Source organism: Oryzias melastigma, linkage group LG3, assembly GCF_002922805.2.
Source record: "Oryzias melastigma strain HK-1 linkage group LG3, ASM292280v2, whole genome shotgun sequence".
NCBI classification, from domain to species: domain Eukaryota; kingdom Metazoa; phylum Chordata; class Actinopteri; order Beloniformes; family Adrianichthyidae; genus Oryzias; species Oryzias melastigma.
Genome location: NC_050514.1, coordinates 19361120 through 19383959, shown reverse-complemented (window position 1 = coordinate 19383959; position 22840 = coordinate 19361120). Strand labels below are relative to the sequence as shown.

At 38.6% G+C, this 22840-nt stretch overlaps 1 protein-coding gene across 2 annotated transcripts in view; it reads right to left on the bottom strand.

The window, feature by feature from the left end:
* Positions 1-22082, bottom strand: part of si:dkey-234i14.2 (RNA-binding Raly-like protein) — a 44611-nt gene extending 22529 nt beyond the window's left edge. For both annotated transcript variants that reach the window (XM_024295446.2, XM_024295447.2), the window contains exons 1-2: positions 21373-22082; positions 16338-16410 (exon numbers count right to left, since the gene is read on the bottom strand). In XM_024295446.2, the coding sequence (XP_024151214.1) occupies positions 16338-16410; positions 21373-21394 (95 nt within the window). In that variant the 5' untranslated portion in view covers positions 21395-22082. The remainder of the gene's footprint in view (positions 1-16337; positions 16411-21372) is intronic.
* Positions 22083-22840: the final 758 nt, after the last annotated feature.

Here is a 22840-nt window from a genome sequence, read left to right as displayed (position 1 = left end):
AAAGAGGATCATTTCACTGGTTGAGGCATCATAAAAACTCAGAGATGAGACCTTGAGTGAGACTGTCAGACTGTGGATGGAAAATGTGAGATGAACCCAAGTTCAGAAAGCGGTTTTGAAATTAGATTAGAAAAAAAATCAGCATGTTGGAATCACACTACTGCAGCATTATAAAGTTGGAACTCTTGCATCTCCCTTCGTTATTGCTCTGTGGTGGATGTAGCGTTCAGTCACCACCACTCTCTTCACAATTCTGCTTCTGAGAGTTTGCATAATTTTGCTATCTTATTTGACTCCCCCACACCCTAACTTTTTTTCATATACTGTGAAATGTCAGAACAATCAAAAAGGGGACATTTGAGTCCCAACAGCATGTAATATGCACAAAAACTAACACCAAAAAGCAGTCGGAGGGATTTTCTCATAGCTTGAAAAACAAAGATTTCACAGACTGACAATTAAAGTAAAGATAGGAAGAGAAAGAGAAGAAAGAGAAATCACCGGGTGCTGAAAATGATCAAGATGAGGAAAGAGAGGCTTTGATGGGAGGAGGGGAAGATGAAGGGAGTGCTGGCAGCTTGTTCGCCCTCGACTCTCTCCGAGGACAGGCTCTGAGCTAATCTACTCGCTCTTTCACTTTCATTTAATCACTGTCACTGTTTGTCGTTATTCCTCTTAGCTGTTCGAACGCATCACCAACCTTTCAGGCTTCTATTACACACAGTCATGGGCATGTAAAGCCTGTGGACGCACACTGTACGTTACAGTAGGGCTGTCAGAAATGGACGGAGATTCATCAGAAATCTTGTAAATATGACAGTTTTTCCTATAGATAGCTGTGCAGTTATTTTTCTACTTGTTGCGCACATCTCTCGTTTTACTAAATAGCCATGCAGATATAAAGCATGACTGCCTCATTGCCGCATTGATTTTTCATATTTGGCACAATTCGACTTCTATATGTGAACGATGCATTCCTGTTAGTAGCAATCTGCCTCATAAAAGCCCAAGATAGATGCATAACACCTGCTGGATTCCAAAGCCGGCTTTACACTTTTCATGTTTGACCACGTACGTCTTTATTCTTCCCGAGAACGTACTCACCCATACAGCGATCACACACTCTGCTGCTCAAATCAATGGCGTGTTGGACAGTACACGATCAATAGCACATCACCGTGAAATCTGCTTGTGCACATCCATTACCGCCTGGCCCAGTGGTCTGCAGACTAATGGCAGCCCAGGGAGCTCATAAATTTATATCCCACATGCGCCAAGGTTAAATTACAGCCTGAGTTCAATTCATTCAGGCTGAGAAATGGCAGCATAGGATTATGTATCAGATCACACTCGTCCTTCTTCTCTTTACTGAGTGGCTGACAGCCCTTTGGTTTGATTGCACAACAATCAAAAAGAAGAGCGGGAGAGGTTTACAATGATAGAGAGGAGCAGGGGATGGCTGCAGCATCAATAAGACATTGAATAAACACCAGGAGAAAAAAGGGAATATAACAGGCAGCACTTTTCAGACTGGGGGCTCTCATCAAGCAGGAGGAGGAGCATGTCATATATGAGAGTTGGCCCCGTTTGGCCCTCCGGTCCAGTTGTTCTTTAAAATTCATCTTTTATGCCCCATCATAAGAGCACTTGTCAGGGCTAAGGCAACACTCGCAGAGAGGCCACCTTGGCAAGCGCTTTGAGAAGAGTTGACGGGGTGGAGGAGAGAAAGACAGAGAGGATGAGTGGATCATTTGTTAAAGAGAAAACAGGAATAATTAGATTTTGCTGTGTGCTGCTGTCAGGATGAGGCATTCCTTGCATTATGATGGGATGAATAGTTAGCCATGTTGGGGGTGAGAATGCTGTTAGATTATCCAGCTAATGAGTTTACCTGGAGTCAAGTTTCATGTTTTGTTTCTAACTGATTAGTTTCGGGTCAATTTGTCTGAATTAGAAGTCCATATTGGAAAAGAAGTGCTGTTTTTATTGAGTTTATTGTAATTTTTGAGGTCATAGTTCAACTAATGTATTTTCTGCACCATAGGGTGAGCAGTTTTTAAGTTAAATCATCAATTAATGTTTTATTCCAAAATGTCTGTCATAAGGTGCACCAAACTATAAGTCACATTAAAAAAAAAGAATTTGTTACTGCTTCACAATACCTCTTGAACTTTTTGCAACACACTACATATTAGCAACATTAGAAATGTTAGCTACGTTATAAGTGTTAGCCTCATTAGCATATGAACAATACCTGCTACTCATAATTTTGTTTGCAACACGTTAAAAAAAAACTGATATTGCTAAAACACATGTTACTTTGTCTATGCTAATTCCCAATCATTTTAGTAGCATGTAACAAAAAAATAAATAAAATAGTCTGACACCACTATGTGTTAGCTATGTTAGCATATTCATAATATCCAACTCCCAACTGAGACATGTTAAAAAAGAAAAAAAAAAAACTGACTGATATAGCAAAAACAAACATACCTGTGACTAGGCTAACTCCCAACTTTGTTGGTAACACATTAAAAAATATATTTAGTCTGACACAGGTACAATGCTAGCATATGCACATTACCTGGAACTCCCAATCTTATATAATTATATAACTCCCTACCTTGATAGCAATACATACTAAAGACAATGTTTACTGTGACTACGCCAATTCCCAGCCTTATTAGTGAAATGCTGAAAAAAACAATCTCACAACGCTATACATTAGCGATGTTAGCATTTTTACAATACCTGTAAAATCCCAACCTTGTTTGCGACACTTAAAAAAACAGTCTGACACCACAAAAACAAACGCCACTGTGACTAGGCTAACTTGTAACCTTGTTAGTAACATGTAATAAAAAATGTAGTCCAGCACTGCGACCCATTAACCAAGTTGGCGTTTCAACAGTACCTGTAACTTCCAACCTCGTTTGCAAAACTTAAAAAAACAGACTTCCACTGAAACCAAAGTTACTTTGACTACACTAACATCCTACCTTGTTAGTAGCTTGAAAGAAAAAAATCAGTCTACTGATACGCATTGCATATTCCCAATAACACCTAACCAAACATTTTGACAGAGCGTATCTACCTCTCAAAATGGTTTCCATATTAGTAAACACAATCAGAATTAATTCATATATAAAGTGCTCCAGATATTAGGAAAAAAAAAATTTTAAGTGCGCTTTATAGTGCAGAAAATACAGTCATTTAAAAAAAGTGGTTGTGAAAAAGGTACTGTCATGGAAATTATACATTTCCTCCTTAGTTGTCATCCATGACAATACAAACTGATAATCGGAAGAATTAAGGATCCTGTATAATCCATACTTCATGTTTTTTTAGCTGGTTGTTTGTTTATGTCTTATTCAGCTTTATTGGTTGTACACATTATTGACGTTTTTCTTTGTATTCATATTTCCTGAATTTATGTGACTTTGTTAGATCCTTGATCTGTTTGTCAGCCTTAAAGTATTTTTCAAACCTCAGTCAGCCTAGTTTGTTTGAATGAATTGATTAGAGGGGATTCTGCTCTCTTTTTTGGGGTTGTCCACCTCAACCAAACTCTTAATGGGAGACCTAATGAGCTGATCTAATGTCCTCATAAAAACGCCTGTTTAATACAAGAATTTTCTAACTAAACTTTAACATCCCAATATATATTCAGTCACATAAATGAAACTTCAGCGATTCACAAGGCTTGAAATAGGAAGTGTTCAAGAAATACCAACAAGGAGTGTGGCTGTCGGAGGGTTTTTGGTTTACGCAGTAGACGGGTAGTCACAAAGATCACAAGAAGATGAACCTGGGAAAGCCTGTGAATTGACCTGGATAAAAATCCACCTTAACTGATATGTTTTATAGAATAGGTTGTTTGCTGTAAATAGCAGCCAAAAGGATCTCCGCCGTTATCGGTCATGTAAGCCTTTCTGCCATGAAAGCACATGCACTATTATAGTGTAGACACAGATGCTGCCATGTAATAAAGCTTGACTCAAAAACATAAAGCAAGTCTAAAAATACACAACAATGAGAAAGAAAATTGAAATCCTAAAACGATCAGTGCAGCAATGTTTACAATACCACATGGATATATACATTTGCATATTTAGAAATGAATGAAATTATCAACATAAAAATAACGTGTCCACTGTAAGTGTTGACTGTGTGCTTCAAACCCCCCAGGAGACAGTGCTTAAAGTGGCATAAGCTTAGATTTTTCTGCATGGCTTAAGACCATCTGTACACAACGCTGTACGCAACAAAAATTAGAAAAGGATCCCAGTTTATGTCTTTATGTCTCCATACCTGAAAGTATCTTTTAAATCACAGATCATAGGAGTAGATAAAAGTATTTAACATTAAATGCCACTAATGCTGTTTGTGCAAATCAGCAGTTTATTACTGTCTAAACCAAATAGATGGCTTAAAGGGGATTTTGTCTGGAAATGTCTGCATTTAATGCACAAAAACAGCATGACACACTTGTCGACACAGCATGACTGCACAAACAGAAAACAGTCCAGGTACCTACAGTATAAGGATCGTTTTGGAGAGCCTGAGAGATGTTTTTATGTCCCAAACTATGGTATTCCTTTGAGATGACCAGATTTTTTAAATCAGTCTTTTTATAAGCTACATGAAAGACATTATAACAAAGCTACTCTGACTTAACTCTTTTAATGTCAGCCTAAGAATTAAAAATAGACGAAACACTGTCGCAAAGATACAGCAGAAGCACAAAAGTTGTCAGTGTGTTTGAGCAGCTGTGTCTTGTTGGATTTTGTCACCTAGTCATTAGAAAAACAAGCTATCAGGAGAGGAAGTGAACATTTAGGAGATTTGTTGGGACAAATAATGTGCTGACATTCAAAAAGCCTCTAATGAGACCCTTCTTCTGTGTTTTTTTTAACTAAGATTGACAGGGCTGACATTTGCCGAACCAACTGTAGGCTGCAGTCTGTGATTCTCACTGGACAAAACGTTGTTCTCAGCTAACATTTGCTACTGCGTGTCAACGTTGGCATCAGGTCCGTTCAGATGGAGACTCACAGACATGTCGAAGTCCAGAGAAATAGAAGAAAATCAAAGGCAACTTTGGTTGTTTGTGCTGATCAAAAGCAAAGTTATAGGAGCTGCAATTTATTTTTACATATGTGCAAAACTTTCTAAATTCCAAAAATGTCAAAAAATACAATTTTGCAACTAAACATATTAACACAAACCAACTCACATGATCAGTCATTCAAAAACATGGTGATAGTTGTGAACAATGCTGATTTACAGCAAATATATTCAATTTTCTCCAACGGCACTATAGTGCTCATCATCATCTATCAAAGGAGACGTCGGCGTCTTCTTCAGGCCGTGGAGCAGCAAGCTCCTTACATGTGGGCGTGGCTATGGATGAAGTGATTTGGGGAAATTGTGGTTTGTGATTTTACAGAGGAGCTGAGGATCCAACTATTCTGCGTGAATGTTTAACTTTTTTTTTTTTATCTTGTGATATCTAACAACTGAGCATCAAATTAGAGCTGAAGGGTTGGACATATTTTACTGTTAAAGGTTACGGGTCTTCTGACACACAAGGTGTTCATTTTTATAAATCCCTTTTGTAATTCACTCTAAAATTGATTTATATTAGTTATATTTGTATTATTTTTTTGTTGGACCAAACGGTAAAGAAGAAGAGGGAAGAATAGAGAGGGATGTGACAGCTGAACTCTTGACGAGCTGTGGGATGCTGTGGGACCTCCTGTGGCAGAACGCTGTGGTATCTGGTCGTTGGTCACGTGAATCATTTAATTTGAAAAAAATCTTTCCATTTAAGTTCTACAGAATTTGTCAATTTGGATACGCCTCACAAACCACTTTCTCTAAGCGCAAAAACATATTTTCAACAAATCAGTTTTTTTTTTTTTATTGTCACATTTCTATTAAGTAAATTTATTATCGCAAATCCAGTTAGCGGAATTTCATAGTTAATGGAAATGCAGGTAGTGACTGTGGAAGCCCTTTCCAAGCACATTCACAGCATATTTTACTGTTTTATACTGAATATGAAAAGATGAATACTAACAAGGAAGCTTAATTCTGCAACCAGTAGATAAAGCCCAGCAAGGTCATTAAAGTGTTATTCTCTATTTTTCCACTGACCTGACCCTTTTCATACCATGCAGATTCTGCGTTCGTGACTTCAGGCAGCATTGTGTTTCTGGGTAAAATGAACGTAGGGACGGACACTCGGGAGACACAAAAACCTGACAGTTCATGCATACTGCACTCTAAACTGTTCTCACCAGAAATGAAGAAAAATATCAGTTGGCAGAAAACTATTCTCAAATAATTTGGTGAACTTAAAATATTGTGTTTTGGAAGTTTTTTGTTTATCTTTTTGGAAATTATACTTCTACAATGTATGATTTTTTTTACACTCTGTCCTATTTTACACCTTATGCACTTAAATATCTTTATATTTTATTTATAATCAACAAAGTATTTGTGCTATTTCTGCTGCCAAATTGCACTTTGTTTCCCCTTTGGTAAAAAAAAAAAGCAACTAACAAATCAAGTGCTGGAACATGGTTAAACGCCGACAGGACAATGTCATGTTAGAACAAGAATTGAAGGACAATTTTTGTATTTTGTTTCTTCAGTTTTTTCCCCCTAAAAATGACTATTGACCGTTTTATGGCTTTAAAGAAGCTTTGACCACACGCCGCTAACTACTAGATTGGATTCCTTCAATGGTAGAATTTTATCCTGCACCATTTCTGCCATGATGAGGAGTTTTTTATTCTATTTTTTTAATTTTTTTCCTTTCCTTGGTTGGAGATATTGACCGAAAAGATTATAAATCCTTTCTGTGTGAACGGGTTCTGGTATTTCACTGTTCTGAGTACATTAACTGGAAAATTGAAGAAAAAATATTCAGTTCCTTCTCAACGTAGTTTCTAGGAGGAAACAACCTTCTTCCCTTGAGATTCTACTGGAGGGTCAAAGTGTCTCTTGTACAAAGATTCACAGTAGTTGGGGGACTGCAGTTAACAAATCAGCCACACAGGAATGAAAAATTCTAGGAAGTTATTTTTATTTTAATGCAACAAGAATATGCAGAAAGCACTTCTCTCTTTGTTCAGTTCCCAGATGGGCCAGCAAAAGTCCAGCCTCTTTGTTTTTTCAATTTTTCTGTTGCCATGCAACATGGGAGGGGGGGGGGGGTCTTTAATTATTCTGCCTATTGGATATCTGGTACCCTCTCGCATAGACCCATTTTGTGGGAAACAACCCTCAAACTTCTGATTGCAGAGTGGTACAAGGTTTTTATGCAGACTGATTCTGCAAAATAGTCTGCAGAGCCAAGCATCCCAAGGCTGAAGCAAATACTACTGTTGTGTGTGTGTGTGTGTGTGCATGTGTGTGTGCACTGCTCAAGGTGAGCCTGCATAGACAAAATGCTTCATAAAATTACATCCTGTGGTTGTTTTTGTAAATACTTTGTTTTGACAAATACCGACTACATGCATTTGAAGTGAAGGGAAACATGATTGGATAGATTTTTTTGGTAATTCATCTTTCACTTATTCAAGTTGATTCAAATTTTTCATTTTCCTATCAAAAAGTACCATGAAGTTCATCACATCACTCTTGATCATACTGTGCTCCAAACAAACCAGTTCTCTTGTTTGGTCCACACCAGTCCAGATTACAAATAAACTAACAAATCAGTCAGGGAAACTCTGGACCGGACCAAAAAGTCCAGTGTAAAAGTGGCGCAAAAGTGAGGGTCGACAAGTCAGAGGTTTCGCCCTAACACTCATGCAGTGACATTTTTATGCACTGACACATTTCCTTCTACTCCCCTTAGCTTTTACTAACCCCCATTACCCTTCTGTGCTGACAGTGAACTTTTTCAGTCGTCACAAATGCTGACATGCTCAAACACTCTCCTTGACTACACTTCTAGCTTTTTAAAGCTTTCTTAGCTTTTTTTTCCTGTCCTGTCTTGATTTCCTCCTGCAGATTTCTAAAAACGTTTGCTTTATTTTGTTTCTATGAAGTTAATTTTAACTTTATCTCTGTGATCCAGACAGACAGCATTGTAAAGTTTTCTGAAGAACAAACATAAAAATGCTGGAATAATAATTTATAACTCTTTTACTTTGTTATAAAAGAGATGTTCATGTTTTATGCTATAGTTCCGTGAACCACTGCTGCAATTTTTCAAGCAGTTTAGTATGTTTTAAGTCAAAAATTTGAGGAAAAAAAACAAACAAAATCTGTCCAGACAAATCTAAACATCCTAACTTAAAAACATCTGTTTGTAGGGTTTGTTTTCTTACTGAGCCTGGAGAGCTGAATTGCTCCCCAAAGCTGACTGAGTGTCTAAATGCACGCTGGTATTGATCTTCCTCCTCGGGCCTTTCACACAGCATTGCCGAGGACACGTTAAATCTGTTATAAGTCATTAAGAGCTCCAGGCTTCAACTCTAATCTGTCTGATTTTAAAAGGTATTGACATATTGTGCTCTGACAGACTTTGAATTTTTTTGGGGTGTTAGCCTGTAGGTGTGTACTGACACCTGTGTGTGTGCGCCAATGCCCCGCACACCCTCTGTGAACTGTGCTGAACAATGGGGGAGCGTGTGTGAGCGCTGGGCTGTGCCGGGCGCATGCGGAGACACTGCATCTGTGGGTGGGGATTTGTGTGCGCACAGAGAGCAGGCTCGTCCTCTCGGTGCCCTGGGGGCTCAGAGCCCATTTCCTGTTGTGCAGTGTGATAAGTTTCCCTGTCAGATCCTCCCAGCACCACTATATTTCTGATAAGCTCCACTGCTAGTTTTCCCGACCTCTGGCATAGAGATCAATTTGAGATTGATTCAGAATGCCCTGCTGGGCCAAGCTGGAAGATCAATTTGAGATGGATTGTTCACGCCAGGGGGCCAATGACATGCAGCGCAGTGCTCACTTGCTTTCTTTCCTTCGCTTTCTTCAAACCCTCACTCACTGCGACTGTTGTTTTTTTTCCACGTTTTCCTCTCCTCTGTAGTTGTCTATCTTTCAATTGTTCTTCTCTGATCCTGCTGTTTTTAACACCTTCCCTCTCGTTTTTTGCATCACTTCCCTCTCCTGCCTTCGTTCTCTCACTTCTTTACCTGCTCACCATCCTTAGCAGCCCAGAGTAGTGAGTAAGGATGAAGATGACTTCATTAGCAGGGGGACAAATCCAGCAGGCAGGCAGGCGGCTGAGCAAAAATATATCCAACTTAAAAATGCATCGAGCTGCAGTATATATAAATAAATACACACAAAAAAGTATTTTAAATGACGTCTGACGTTATGGTCGAGTCTAATGATGAACCTGTCTCCAATGTCTACCTCTCCACCGCCTACTGTTGTTCTGCATTGTCTCCAAGGCTTTGTCGGTGGCCCTGAAATCAGTAGATAAACTTTCCTTCTTCCTCCGTGGCGAGTGACCTTTTTCTCAGCATTACAAGCGCCTCAGACTGCGCTGACCTTTACCTACAGAACCGGCCCAGCCACCTCTCAGGAATGGGCTGCAAACAGCACATTGTCTGTGTATCCATGCAGAGAGAAAGCTGTTAAAGGACAGAGGGAGAGGCTTGACAGTGAGGCAAAAGTGCTGGTTATGTCGTAAAATTGATATTCAAGTGGAAGGGGAGGGAACAGAAAGCTTTTGTGAAAAGCTAATGGGTTGTTTCTGGTCATTGCATAAACAAAAACCGGCCACCGTGGTGCAATGCTGTCTGTTCACGGTCGCCTCCCCCCATTCACTTTTGGTTCATTTAGTTTCACGGGACATAAAGGAAAACCTTGTGGAGCAACCTCTAACAACGATGCGTGCATCTTTTTCTGCAGATGACCTCGTTGATATTCAGATGAATGCACCTCCCACAGTCTTTAGATCTATTTATTTTCAACTTTCTATTAATTTTATTGTTTTTTTTTTTAAACATCGGTGATAAGATTAACTTTACATTTCTATAAATTAACCATAAATCAGAGGTGACTAAATGTTGTTGTTGAACCAGGTTACAAACTCATTTATGTTTGCTGTAGATTTTGTCAGTTTAACATTAAAATATCCAACTTTCTATTAAACGAACCACCTAGAGCAAGGAACCTATTACTATTCAGTTTAATTAACTATTTTTTGCATAAATAAAACATAAAAAAGAAAATGTCCTTTATTCAAAATATTAAGTCATTAAAACTTTTGGGTTACACGACTTCCTTTCAAAATAAAAGACACCTTCTGCTCCATTTCTCAATAGCAGAACCTGTATTAGTAGGCAGTGTTGTGTCAGGACAAATTTTAAAAAAAGGGTAAAAAAGTTGCTTAACCGTTGATGGTATATCTCAACCAGAAATTTGTACATTCAACTATCCAAACCTACAAATAAGAGATAATTAAGTGGCTCTTACCATACTTTTCTAACCATGAGACACACCTAAGATCTCTGAATTTCTTTAAATATAGAAAGGTAAAATTTCTGGTTGTACTGACTGATCTCAGATTTGATAAAAATCTTTTTTATTTCAGCTTGTGATGCTGTCTTACAACTGTTTGTTAAAAAAGGTGACTTAACTTAAAAAAAAAAATGTTAGGACTTACTTATATTTTACTTTATAGATTTTTTTAATTAAAAACTTCTATTTTTCCTTAACCAGAAAGCCACAATAAAAGGGTAAAAGATCCCCATGTGGCTCTGGCGGTTCAGCCACTTTTGTTTTTAAACCTTCTTAACTGACTATTTTATCAAATGTAGATGTTTTTGTGACATAATCAGTGGGTCCTGGTTGATTGGATCATTGACTAGAGCGTTCAGAAAATGCTGTTAGAGGTTACGTGACCAAACTTCACAAAAAAGTTGACACACAGCCGCAGCGATCAGGTATAGAGCCAGCAGTAATCTGAGCTGAGGTGTCATCCTTTTATCGGCTTGTTTTCTAATCGATTTGGTGGAAGAAATGCTGTCTAAAGGCTTTAGTCTAAACACAGTAGTTGCCTGTGGAAAATAGGAGTTTCTCTGACAACTGCAATTGAAGCACAAAAATAAAAACCTTTCTCAGTCTTTGGAACAGGTAAACAGCTTTATAAAGAAGAGGCCCATGGAATACCAAAAGTGTCCTGTTTGGTCAGATGTGTTTAGAATAAGTTTGACTTGGATCGGGTGCAGCGTGTTTCCTGTGATGCTTCTACAGACCCCAGTGAAGCGCTAAAGGGAGCAGGAGGAGCGTGCCACAAGGTGTTATGCCATGGTGACATTTGCAAACGGTAATCTAAATGCAAAAATCACAAACCACTTTTTTTGTGTTTTATACATTTTGTTTTCATGAAGCTTATAGTTTATTCCTAAATATAGTATTATCTCAGTGGGATTACAAAGGTTTAATTGTCTTTTAGATATAAACTGGACTCTAAAATATATTAGTTTAATGGGGTATAATCTCATGATATAAACTTAGTTTACTTCTAAACAGATACAGGAGAAATACTTTTTAGATAACAGATAATGAGGAAAGACTCATCAACTGGAGTAAACAGAGTAAACTAAAATGTCATACCGGTACTTCTCCTCACCTTTTTGTTTTAACATCTATCCTGTAACACTATATGATTGACAATAACATCCCCCATTCATGTTAAGTACAAAACTATAAAACTGATCTCAAGTATTACATTGAAAAGTTCATGTGAAGTGAGAAAAACTGTCGATTTTCAGATGGACTCCTCATCAGATTTTGTCCCTCCAGCTCAAAAACACCTGTATTTAATAATCTTGGGCACTATTATTTTCTTTCATACTGACAAAACAAGGATGGCTGAGCCTAATTACCAAATAATTACATGAGCGAGTTAGTTGTGATGAGCTCAAAAAGAAGTAAGATCATCTCTAAGGACAAAAACTCAAGTATGGGTGATTATACAAATTGTATGGTGCTTCTACCTTCAAAATTGAGCTTGACTTTGTTCTTCCTCCACCTTTTAAATGTTGATATTAGTGTATTTATTAGGAGAAAGCAACAGACAGATGTGTGTCTTGGAGACCTTTCCAGTGACACCTGAGCCTCTCCATCAAGGCCACTCAGGACATTGAGCTTTTGTGGCTGTGCACCAGAGCACAGAAGCAGCTGCTGCAGCAGCATCTGCGCCTGCCTTTCAGAAACCTGCCGCCTCACCTCCACCTAAACTCTGCCTCTGCAGCTGGGGCTCACTCGTCTATAGGTTCAGCTGAAACACTATAGACGAAATGATAAATAATAGAGCATGGAAGGGTCAGGGAGGCTGTGAAACTTAGAGCGGTGTTTTAACTCCCACTTTGATCATCTTTTGATTTATTTTAAAAGCATTCCAAGTGCTTTTTTATCATGATTATACAGTTTTTAGCCAAAATAAATTGTAATTTAAAAAAAAAATTGTGCCTAAGTAGTGCATAGGTTCTGCAGAATTCACCTTTGAGTTGTGGTGCAGAGTTCCTCCGTTTCCCATAATCCCTTTGTTTAGACTCTGTCCTGCTAGCTTACAGCCCCTCTTACCCCCAACTTTAGCTTTGTGTGGAACAAAAATGGTGAGCAAAATAGAGGTATCCACTCGTACAGTTTCCCAGTTCGGATGAGGAATATAAAGACGTTTATTAATACATTTGTGTGCAAGTGGATGCACCAGAATGTAGGAGAGTGTGGAGCTTGTGGCTTGCTGTTGTATGTCCTAAACTCACAGAAATGCAAATTTGAGCTTAATTTAAAAATATATGTCCTCCATTACCAGAAAAATGCCACAAGAACATATTAGAAATACCAAAAACACGATTTAATCAAAATGGGTCTTTAATCTCTATACTAATAATACACTGTTTAAAAAGGATTAAATGTGTTTGTGGTTGGTTGAGTGTTTTACACTTCTTTCATACTGTTTCAAAGTTTTTATTTATTTTTTTGTTTTTTTTTTCTTTTTTGGCCGACTTTTCTAGGCCACGGGCAGAAGTGTTAGTTGGCCCTTTCTGTGAGAACAGTGGGAGTACGAAGCAGACAGGGAGCTCTGCTGCCAGAGCAGCATGCTTGAAGTCTGAACTAAGACATTTTGGTAGCTGTCTTGGAGCGATATTTTGGTGTCTGGTTATTTTTCTGTGTTTATGAAACAAGAGGAATTTCTTTGAGAACTCAGGGCCAATTCTTTAGGCTCCAGTGTGTGCTTTTTTAATCAAATTATTCACTATAAATGTGTTTCTGTTAGATATAACCTAATGAATTATTACAATTTAGGCCATTCTAATAAATCTAATTTAATTACAGAGGTAGTCTAAACCTTTCTGTGGTTCACATTAGAGTAAAGTCCTGGCAGGACAAAAAAGATAAGTTTTGTGTGTGGTAAAATCATAATATGTTTGCATTTGGTAAAGTTTAGATACAAACAGCAGTTATCGTTCATGCTCTTTAGCAGTATAAAAAATGTTGCAGTCATCGGGTAAAATTTCCTGGATACAACTTGGTAGAAACAATATTTTTTTAAAAATTGAGATTTTCTTAAAGCAACAACTGGTATAAATTCTGAGGAGACAGAAAAAATATATATTAGGAAACCATTAAATCTATTTTTTATGCATTTTATGGACGTGTAACCAGAAGCAAGTTGTGAGCAAGGTGTGAATTTTTCAGCATTAGTGCCTCTCAGCAAATATTGGACAGACAACCGTGTAATTTTATACAAAGAGTAAATAGGTCAAGGGGAGCCAGATTCATCCTGGTAGCATGACCATATTCAAGGCTTAAAATGTAAATAGAGTGTGAAAGAAAGGTATGTTCTCTGAAGACGAATGTGATTTTATCTTTGATGCAAAGCTTTTTAATTTCCATACAAGTCCCTGTTAAAGGTTTACTCTGCATCTCTTATTTTCTCTGGGAACTGATGCATGTTTGCTGGTTATGTGCTTCATAATTCTTTGGATAAAACAGACTGCTAATGTGAGAAAATGTTTTTGACCAAAATAATTAATTATAAATGCCTAAAATGTGTTTTATCAGATATATATCATCATGTTCTGTGTTAGCTGGATTTGGTAACCCAGGACTGTTTGTTAGTGTGCTGTGACAGCTTGCAACAACATCCCCATGGGAGCCCTCAGCATCTTTGAAAATGTTTGTGTTTTAATTTCCTTGTTGGAGTCTCAGTCCCCTCACTTTCATGTCGCTTTAGCTTGGAAAAATGGTCAAATAATTCACACACGTTTCCTTAAAGTCCTGTGTTTGTTAGGGTGTCATGTAAATGATTGGTATTTTACATTGCAGGAGCAGCAGGTGCACTGCGGTCTTCTGCATGTTAACCTGCTTCTTCAGGTCGGGATTTTTATGCAGCAGCAGTTGAAAGATCCAACTCACTAACAGTCAAAAATGTATGTGCGCCATAATGTGTGCTGGCTGTTAACAGTTGCTATCTGCAAAGGTTTGGGGGTTTGAGTCGTTGAAATAATGTAGTTTAGATTCCAGAGGGAGGAGACAACATTCATGACAAGCAGGTTAAAGTATCTCTCCAATTATTTTTGGATTTGTTTTAAAATCTTTCCATTAATATTTGAATTTTGATTATGCTGTTTTAGTCAAAATGTTTAAAATATTGTGTTGTTTTCTAAGACAGTTTCTGCAGGGTGGCAGTAGTTTGTCAGAAATTCGCCTCTGAGTTGTAGGTGTAAGTGTTAGTGTGGAGTAAGCCTGCTCCTGCTTCCTGAGATTCATCTGTTTAAACTCTCTCCTGCTAGCTTACAGCCCTCACAACCCCAACCTAACATTAGCAGTGAAACAAAAATGGCGAGCAATACTGGAGTTGTCCAGCCGTACAGTTTTGAGCCAGATGCCAGCTCAGACGACAAAAAAAAGACGCTCATGGATCTATTTGTCTGCACTGAAGGCATTGGAATGGAGTAGAGAAGAGAGCTTTTTCCTTGCCAAATGCAACTTCTACGTCACTGCTAAAAGCTTTTTCCAACAGCATTTTTTCCTGTTCTCAATTCACAACAATTGAATAAAGAAATACTCAGAAATGCCAAATTTAAGTTAAATTTCTTTATATATGTCCTCCATCACGAGAAAAACAATCCACAAGAACATGTTAAAAACACCAAAAACACAACGTTCATTCTTTTAGCTAAATATATAAAGAGTTTAGATGATATGGTCGTACGGGAACGCATGCACAAGTATTGGTTTTACACCATATTGATTGATTTACAAACCATTAGCAAATCACAAGGTTCTAACACAACACCTCAGGCTATTAACTACAAGCGTAACTGGCCTGTGGACTTTATGGATCACAGTAGAAAAATGGCTGATGGTCACTGTGAACATGAACCTTTTTCAAAAGATCCCAAGGCCCCTTTGAAAAACAGATTTCTAATCTCAAAAGGAATTCCCTGGTTAAATAAAGGTTAAAAAACTTTCTTTATAAACCTGAGAGAATTGAGGTTCTTCTCTATCTCCATCTGTGTTTGATGTGGTTGTATAGATGAAATGTCCACATGTGGAAGGAAAATGAGGTACGTTTTATATGAAATGAGATAAATCACTTTAAATGTTGTTTGGTTGAAGATCAACTGATCTGATTGTGATCTGATTGTCACAAAAACACTCCCCTGTAAGGTTTCAGAGCAAAGGATTCAGGATTTTATGAAAAGAAACTGACACCCTCACCAGCATTCACATTTATGCTACATGAAAAAACAACATGTGGGTATCCATAGAATATATATAGATATATATAAACATGAAATATTTAATATAAAATACAGAAATGTACTCCAAATTCACAGACAATATTTAGCGAATTTTCTTCTTTTCTGGCAGAGCCCATAGAGCTGCAGCTACGGTAAGAGATTAAGTCCAAAGAGAAGGCTGGAGTTAAGAGTGATAGAAACAGAAACTAATTCAAACAAGCCCACACACAGTAATCTCTCCTGCCGCTCTCCCTTTTCTTCTCCAGCCACTGAAGCACACCACCAGCCCGCTCTCTTAGTGCTGTGCTGAACTGTCAGCAATAAACAGTAATCAGCTCCAATCATGAGTGTGCAACTACATCAACAGAGAGATTAAAACATTGATTGATGGAGACAGCACCTCTGGCTGAAATCAATGGCAGTGTATACACACAGCAGGTATAAAGCTAATAACAAATAATGCATGCTTGCTGGGAGGCTGAGATTCAACCGTTGAGTTACAGATAAGGGCTGCAGCAAATAACAGAGTGCATGATTAACTGGCGGCGTGTGGGGCTGGGAGAGCGTTTGTGCTTGGTAAATGGGAAGGAAGGTCTTACTCACCCATAGGTGGTGTTGGCCCTCTTATTGGCTGCCCTGGAGCGGCTTGACTTCAGCTCTCCGCTCATGCTCATGTCTGCATGAAAGAGCAACCAATTAACTTTGTGCTGACAAAGTAAAGGGAAACAAAACACAGCAGGAAAAAAAAAACACAGAATGAGAAAAAATGTTGTGAGGATTAACTTTGCTGCACCTTGAGTGGTGTTTATTCTACACCTTATGTTCTTTGTTTTGAAGTAAATGGATAAAAACGACACCCCTTCAGTGGGAATGTTTCTGCTCCTGCAAACAGCGTCTCTGTCTCCTGCCTGCAGATATTACTTTAGTTACAACATCTTGTGAAACCGTGTTTAAAAGCCAAACCTCATCACTTACTGCATCCCCTGCACATCTCCTGCACACATCATAACCAAGCAAATAACCATAAATAAGTGTGATCACATATGTCAACGGTTTGTACTATGCAGTTATTTTACCAAAACAGAGTGAACATAAGAAAAAGAAAGTAGAAGGAGAGTCCAGTTCGATATGGACAGATGGGCGGTGAATGGAGTGTGACGGAGCCAGCTGCACACGCACGCACATGCACTCACACAGCATGACTGTCAAATGGCTGAAAGCCACGATTAATTAACTATGGGCCTGAATGTGTTAAAAGAAATTATACTTCTGCGGACCTTTGCCTCCCACGGCGAGGATAATTTCCTGACAGTTTGTAGCCAAACAGTGCTTTAATAGATACCTGCTATGCAGGTAGTGTTTCCTCTTCTAGGAGGGCGAGTGACCCCTGCTGCTAACACCTTAAATATTATCTTTTGAGTTACAAAAGCCCAGTAAGGCACTGTAACAGACACAGAGGGACACTGCTGTATTTAATAAATACACCACAGGGTTCCTATTGTGGGCAGTAGAAGACAAAAAAAATGAAAACAAGGTTTGTGAGAAGTTATCTTCAGTGACACGGAAGCATCTGCAGTGCATGTTCTTGCACAAAAAGGACAAAGGAGTCATCCTACACGCTTGGAAAAGTAATACATTTTATTGATGCTTTAGCTGCGGGATGAAGCTTTTACTCAAACCGAGAGATGAAGATGCTGCTGCTGCTAAGGACAGTTGTCTATACCAGCAGGGAGGTCATCAGGCTGCCTTGTGGTTAACAAAGTCCCACATGCACTGCTGACGCCATAGTGTGCATCCTCGCTGCATCCGCATCATCATCACACGGGTCAAAACATACAACCATTTTGCTATACTTGTGGAAATTTAAATATAACATAGTTAATTTCATCTTTGCATTTCTTCTTTGTTATTCTTCTCACCTTCACTGGTTTCACCCGACAAACCAGACTCCAATCAAATATGTGAGAAAATAATGATTTGGCAGTATATCATTATTCTGTTTATGCTGTATCAGAGTCAATATGCCATCAACACAGAATCCTAAGCATTGCTTTAGGATTCCAACAAGGTTCTGCAAACACATTTCCCTCCTCCAACCAGGACGACATCATGGCTTCTTAATGTGAACATGCACTTACAGAAAACTGGAGGCGAGCAAGGATAAAAGGGGAAAGTTAGGACAACAGTAAAATTGGTAAATAATAAAGTCACAGCTTTAAAACTCAAAAAGCCTCTGCGACTGAAAGTTTAACAACTTTAACATTATGTTGAAGTGGATCCTTTAGTACATAAAAATTCCTCTAAAAGTCAACATTATTTGTACCTTTATATGACAACCATGTTCTAAGATCCACTCCAATCATCTTTTGATCGTTTGTAAAAGCGTTCTCAGTGGTCTTTCAATTAGGATTAAACTGTGTTGTTTTCAAAGACATAGTTCTGCAGAGTGACAGTAGTTCATAAAAAACTGCCTCTAAGTTGTGGATGGGACTGTTGGTGCAGGGTAGGCCCATAGACCGTAGAAAGATGGACTGCTCAACCCCGCCCTTCTCGTGTTCCAAACAGGAAGTACCCGCGGTTGCAAGAAGGCCAAAATCGCATGGACTTCCATTGAGAAATGTATCATATTATTCATCAGAATAACCATTCTTGCTCCGATGCATTCTTCTTGGCATGTTCTTTCTAATTCTAACTTTGTTTTAAAGATATTTTTTCGTTATTATTTAAGCTATAAACGAACTTATTGGATGCCTCAGTGAAAGCACGTAGTGCCTGCTGGCCCCGCCTCCAAAGTCTGAATGACAGATTCCCCTGACACGCTCTCAGTGGGAGAAGTGAGAACTTTGAACAAGCACATGATTGGCGACAGAAGTTCCTCAAAAACGTGACTCAGACCTTTCTTTCTTCACTTTCGGCTTATCCCTTTCGGGGTCGCCACAGCGTAACAGCACCCACTGTTTCGCATCAGTGATTTGGCAGAGTTTTTTTTTTTACGCCGGATGCCCTTCCTGACGCAACCCTGTACTTGAGGGGCACAGGGACCCAGTTAGGCAGCAGCATCAAGGGTCTTGCCTAGGGACCCAATCTGGGTGATCAGTAGACAACCTTGGGAATCGAACCCAGGGCTCCTGCGTTGCCAGCCCTTCACCTAGACCACTGAGCCACCCAGCCGCTAAAAACGTGACTCAGACCGACTTGGACTAATCGCTGGCGACGGGTTGCAACATGGCGGTAGATGAATCAGGAAGTGACGGCGAAGGCTCTGGCCTGATTTTGTAAGGGTCAGTGGTAAGGCATTCCCTATAGGTGGCGTCAACACTTGCTTTGTCCAGTTCATAATTTATACACTCTATGGGTAAGCCTTCACTCATTTCCCATCATCCCTTTGTTTACACTCTCTCGCTGGCTTACAGCTCCTCACAACCCCAACCTAGCATTACCTGTGCAACAAAAATGGTGAACAATATTGGAGCTATCCAGTCAAACAGATGTGACCCAGATACCAGCTCAGATGAGGAAAATGAAGACGTACATGGATCTAGTCGTCTACATGGGGATGCATCAGAATGGAGTGGAAGAGAGCTTGTTAATTTTTCAAACTGCATTTTTTCATCTCCTCCTGATTCACAACAACTTGAATAAAGAAATACTCTGAAATTGAATTTTATTCTTACTTTTCTTTATATATGTCCTACATTATGAGAAAAATGCTCAAGAACATGTTTAAAAAATCAAAAACATAATTTTCATCTGAGTGAGTTTTTGATAGATATGTTTCTTTCTTAATTTATTCTACAAGAGAACATGTAAGAATTTACAGAATTGGCCACTGAGTTGGAGAGAAAAGAAAACATTCCAGTGAGCATTTCATTTTTTTGTCTTAGACCTTTAAGTAAAAACTTTAAGAGAAGCAAAATATAGTTTGGTTCCAGCAATAATAAAGGATCGGAGAATAAAACAGCTGTGTAGACACGTCTGTGAAATCTGATTACCAATCATGAGAGTTTAAGTTTGTTGATGTGTCTTCATTATTCTGACATCTATCCAATGTAACAGCGCCGAGTGTCAAATTAAAGCTTCCTTAAATAACGATTCCTGCTGCATTAGCTAACTCTGCGACAAACAGTTGAAAGACCAGATGCGCAATCAGAAGCCAAACAGAGCAATCTGACAGTTAGTTTGTGAAAAAAGGGGGAAAAGGCACATGAAGGTCACACGCAATCAGCCATAACAAGTTATTAAGCATCAGCTTCTGCCACAGTCTGTCTCTGTATTTGTACCAAGCTGAGCGCCAGACTGTCGCCTCACACCGAGCCAAAGCGAGAGCGGACTAATGGCACATTCCAGAAACAAAAGTTCACAGCACCTATACAGAAGCTTTTTTTTAATTTTTCATTTTGAACCGAGCGCAGGAGTGCAGAAGGTTCTAAGTGAGGCTGCGTAAGTGTCCCTCACCTCAGGACTTCACTCCAGGCTTTCAACACACTTTTATCAGAAAGGCAGATCAATTTGAAGTCCTACTATGGTATAAAAGGAAAAAAAGTGACCGTTATGTCCACCTTTTTATGTTTTTTTGTTTGTTTTTTTTACATAAGTAGGCTAAATTTTCACAATAAATGCAAGGATCGGCTTGTTAAATATGCCAACCGATCTGATTTTATTTCACCCTCATTCTTAAATATTTTTTAAAAAATTACATATTGAAATATTTTAAATTTTTAATAACTGGGGTGATTTTTTTCTTTTACAATTTTATTTTTTTTTTGTTTTGCAATCTTGCTGTTCAGGTCTTCCTGGCTTCTGTGAAAAAAAAAAAAAAATACCCAGAAGACTAAATACTGACACTGGATTATAATTCCACAGCTGAATGCGCATACATTGACAATAAAGCTGTTTTTCCTGTGGCATGACTCTAATAGGTCTAATAGGACTTAGAGGGAAAATTATTCTCACGTTGTAAAAAAAAATTGTAGAGATCTGAATTAAAAAAAAAAAACCTAAATGTACAAGAGCAGCATTTTACACTCTGAACCAAATCAGCTGCTGCGTGTTCTGAGTTAAGACAGCTTCAAGGGACACCCAACAAAATTACAGCTAAATGTGAGACTTAATCTGTTTCTGTGAAGAATTTCAACCTCTGCTAAATATGCCCAGTCTTTGCTCTCCCTGCAGATATGCAGCTTTGCGAGGAAGCGGCGGTCTGCACTAGTGTGTGAGTTGGGGATAATAGCTGCTCTGCATGCATGAATGAATGAAGAAGCTTAAAAACTGCTATAAAATGGGTCAATTATTTTATTAGTTAGGATATTTTATTTCCTTTTCACTCAAAGGTTGTAAGTAAAAATGTTGGGATCAAAAACTGACCATGTTAGTGCTACAAGTATCTTTGACCAAGTATCTTAAGGAGTCACTGTGAGGGAAAATTTGTTTAAAACCCTGTTGCCATGTGAATGCCACACAAACAGAACTTTTCCTTTGTTTTTACTCCATCTTTGTCCATTCACATGAATGAGTGAGTATGGAGGATGCAAGTTTTAGGATGAGGTGCAGACAAGGGACTACAGACTCTTTGTCCATGGTTCAGAAACACGAGTGGCACATGCATGCATACACGTACAGAGATCTGATGGATACTCACATTTAGGACTGAAAAGGGTCATATCAGGAAAGCAAAAGAACCAGGAACCTAAAGAACAAAGAGGATAGCCAACAAATGTCTTTCTTTCTGTTTCTTAACTCTTCTTATATCCGCACTCCTGCTGTGTGTGTGGGAAAGAGTGTGCATGCAGGCATGAGTGTGTGTTGTTTTGACTCTGCCTGTGTGATCAGCCTCCCGTTTGGCTGACTGCTGTGATGCTATTGAGTCAGTGGCAAACCAGCTAGAAAAGAACCAATGGGCTGTACCAAATGTGATAGTGCGGCAGGGGAGGACAGAGGCGCTGGGCTGTTCCATCTAAAAGGTAGAACGGCTGGAGGATTAGATGAGTTTACAGCTGGTTCCCTCACAGCAACAGGAGCTTGGCTGGAGGTCGGTGCTGACAAACTCCAGCCAAGCTAAGATGAAGCTCTTGCAGCCTTTGTGGGTATGTGTGTGTTTAGGAAACTCAAAAAAATAAGCTCAAAAGAAGAAGAAAAGAAAAAATGTACTCCTTTTACTGCTCATTCATGTAATACGGTGCAGCTAACTTGTACTTCAACTACCATCAACAAATGCAGAGGCATAGGAGGCTACAAAATAAATGCACAGAAAAATGCAAAATACTGAATATTTAGTTGTTCAGGAATTCATAAACCCTCAGAAGGATAGTCATAAGTTTAAATTCCTACTCCAGTCATCTTTTGATCTATTTTAAAAGTATTCCCAGAGGTCTTTTCATTATGTTAGCACCATTTTTAGGCAAAAAACCTGTCATTTTCTAGAACATAGTCTCTGCAGAGCGGCAGTAGTTCATTTAAGAATTCACCTCCAAGCAGTGGCTGTTGTTGTGGAGCGCACCCGCCCCCATTTCTCATCATCCATCTGTTTACACTCTCTCCTGCTAGCTTACACAACTACAACTTAACATTACCGGTGAAACAAAAATGGGGAGAAATATTGGTGCTATCCAGTCAGTTTTGAGACAGATTCCAGCTCAAACAAAGACGAACATGGATCTAGTCATCTAAAAGAGAATGAAACAGAATGGAGCTTGTGGACTGCCTTTGTGACAGTTACAAGCTTTTTTAAACAACTTATTCATCATGATTTGATAAAAAAAAATACTCCGAAATTGAATTTTAAAGTTAATATTCCTTATCTCTTCTATCAGAAGAAAATGCTACAAGAACATGTTAAAACACCAAAATCAAATTGGAGTGAGTCTTTATAGGAGCTTTCATCCCGGGTTTTTAGAGTCCTATTTGTGTCAGTTTGTGTGTAGATAGCTACTAAAAAAGCTCCGTAATTTGTTACTTTAAAAATAATTAGTTTTCTGAGTTGATTTAACTATCAACTCAAAATTTGTATTTGATACAAACTAACTTTTAAATGAATTCGGTGGGAAGAATGAAACATTTTACACTTTCATTTGGTTTCTTACATTCCATTTTTAAGAGCGAATAAAAAA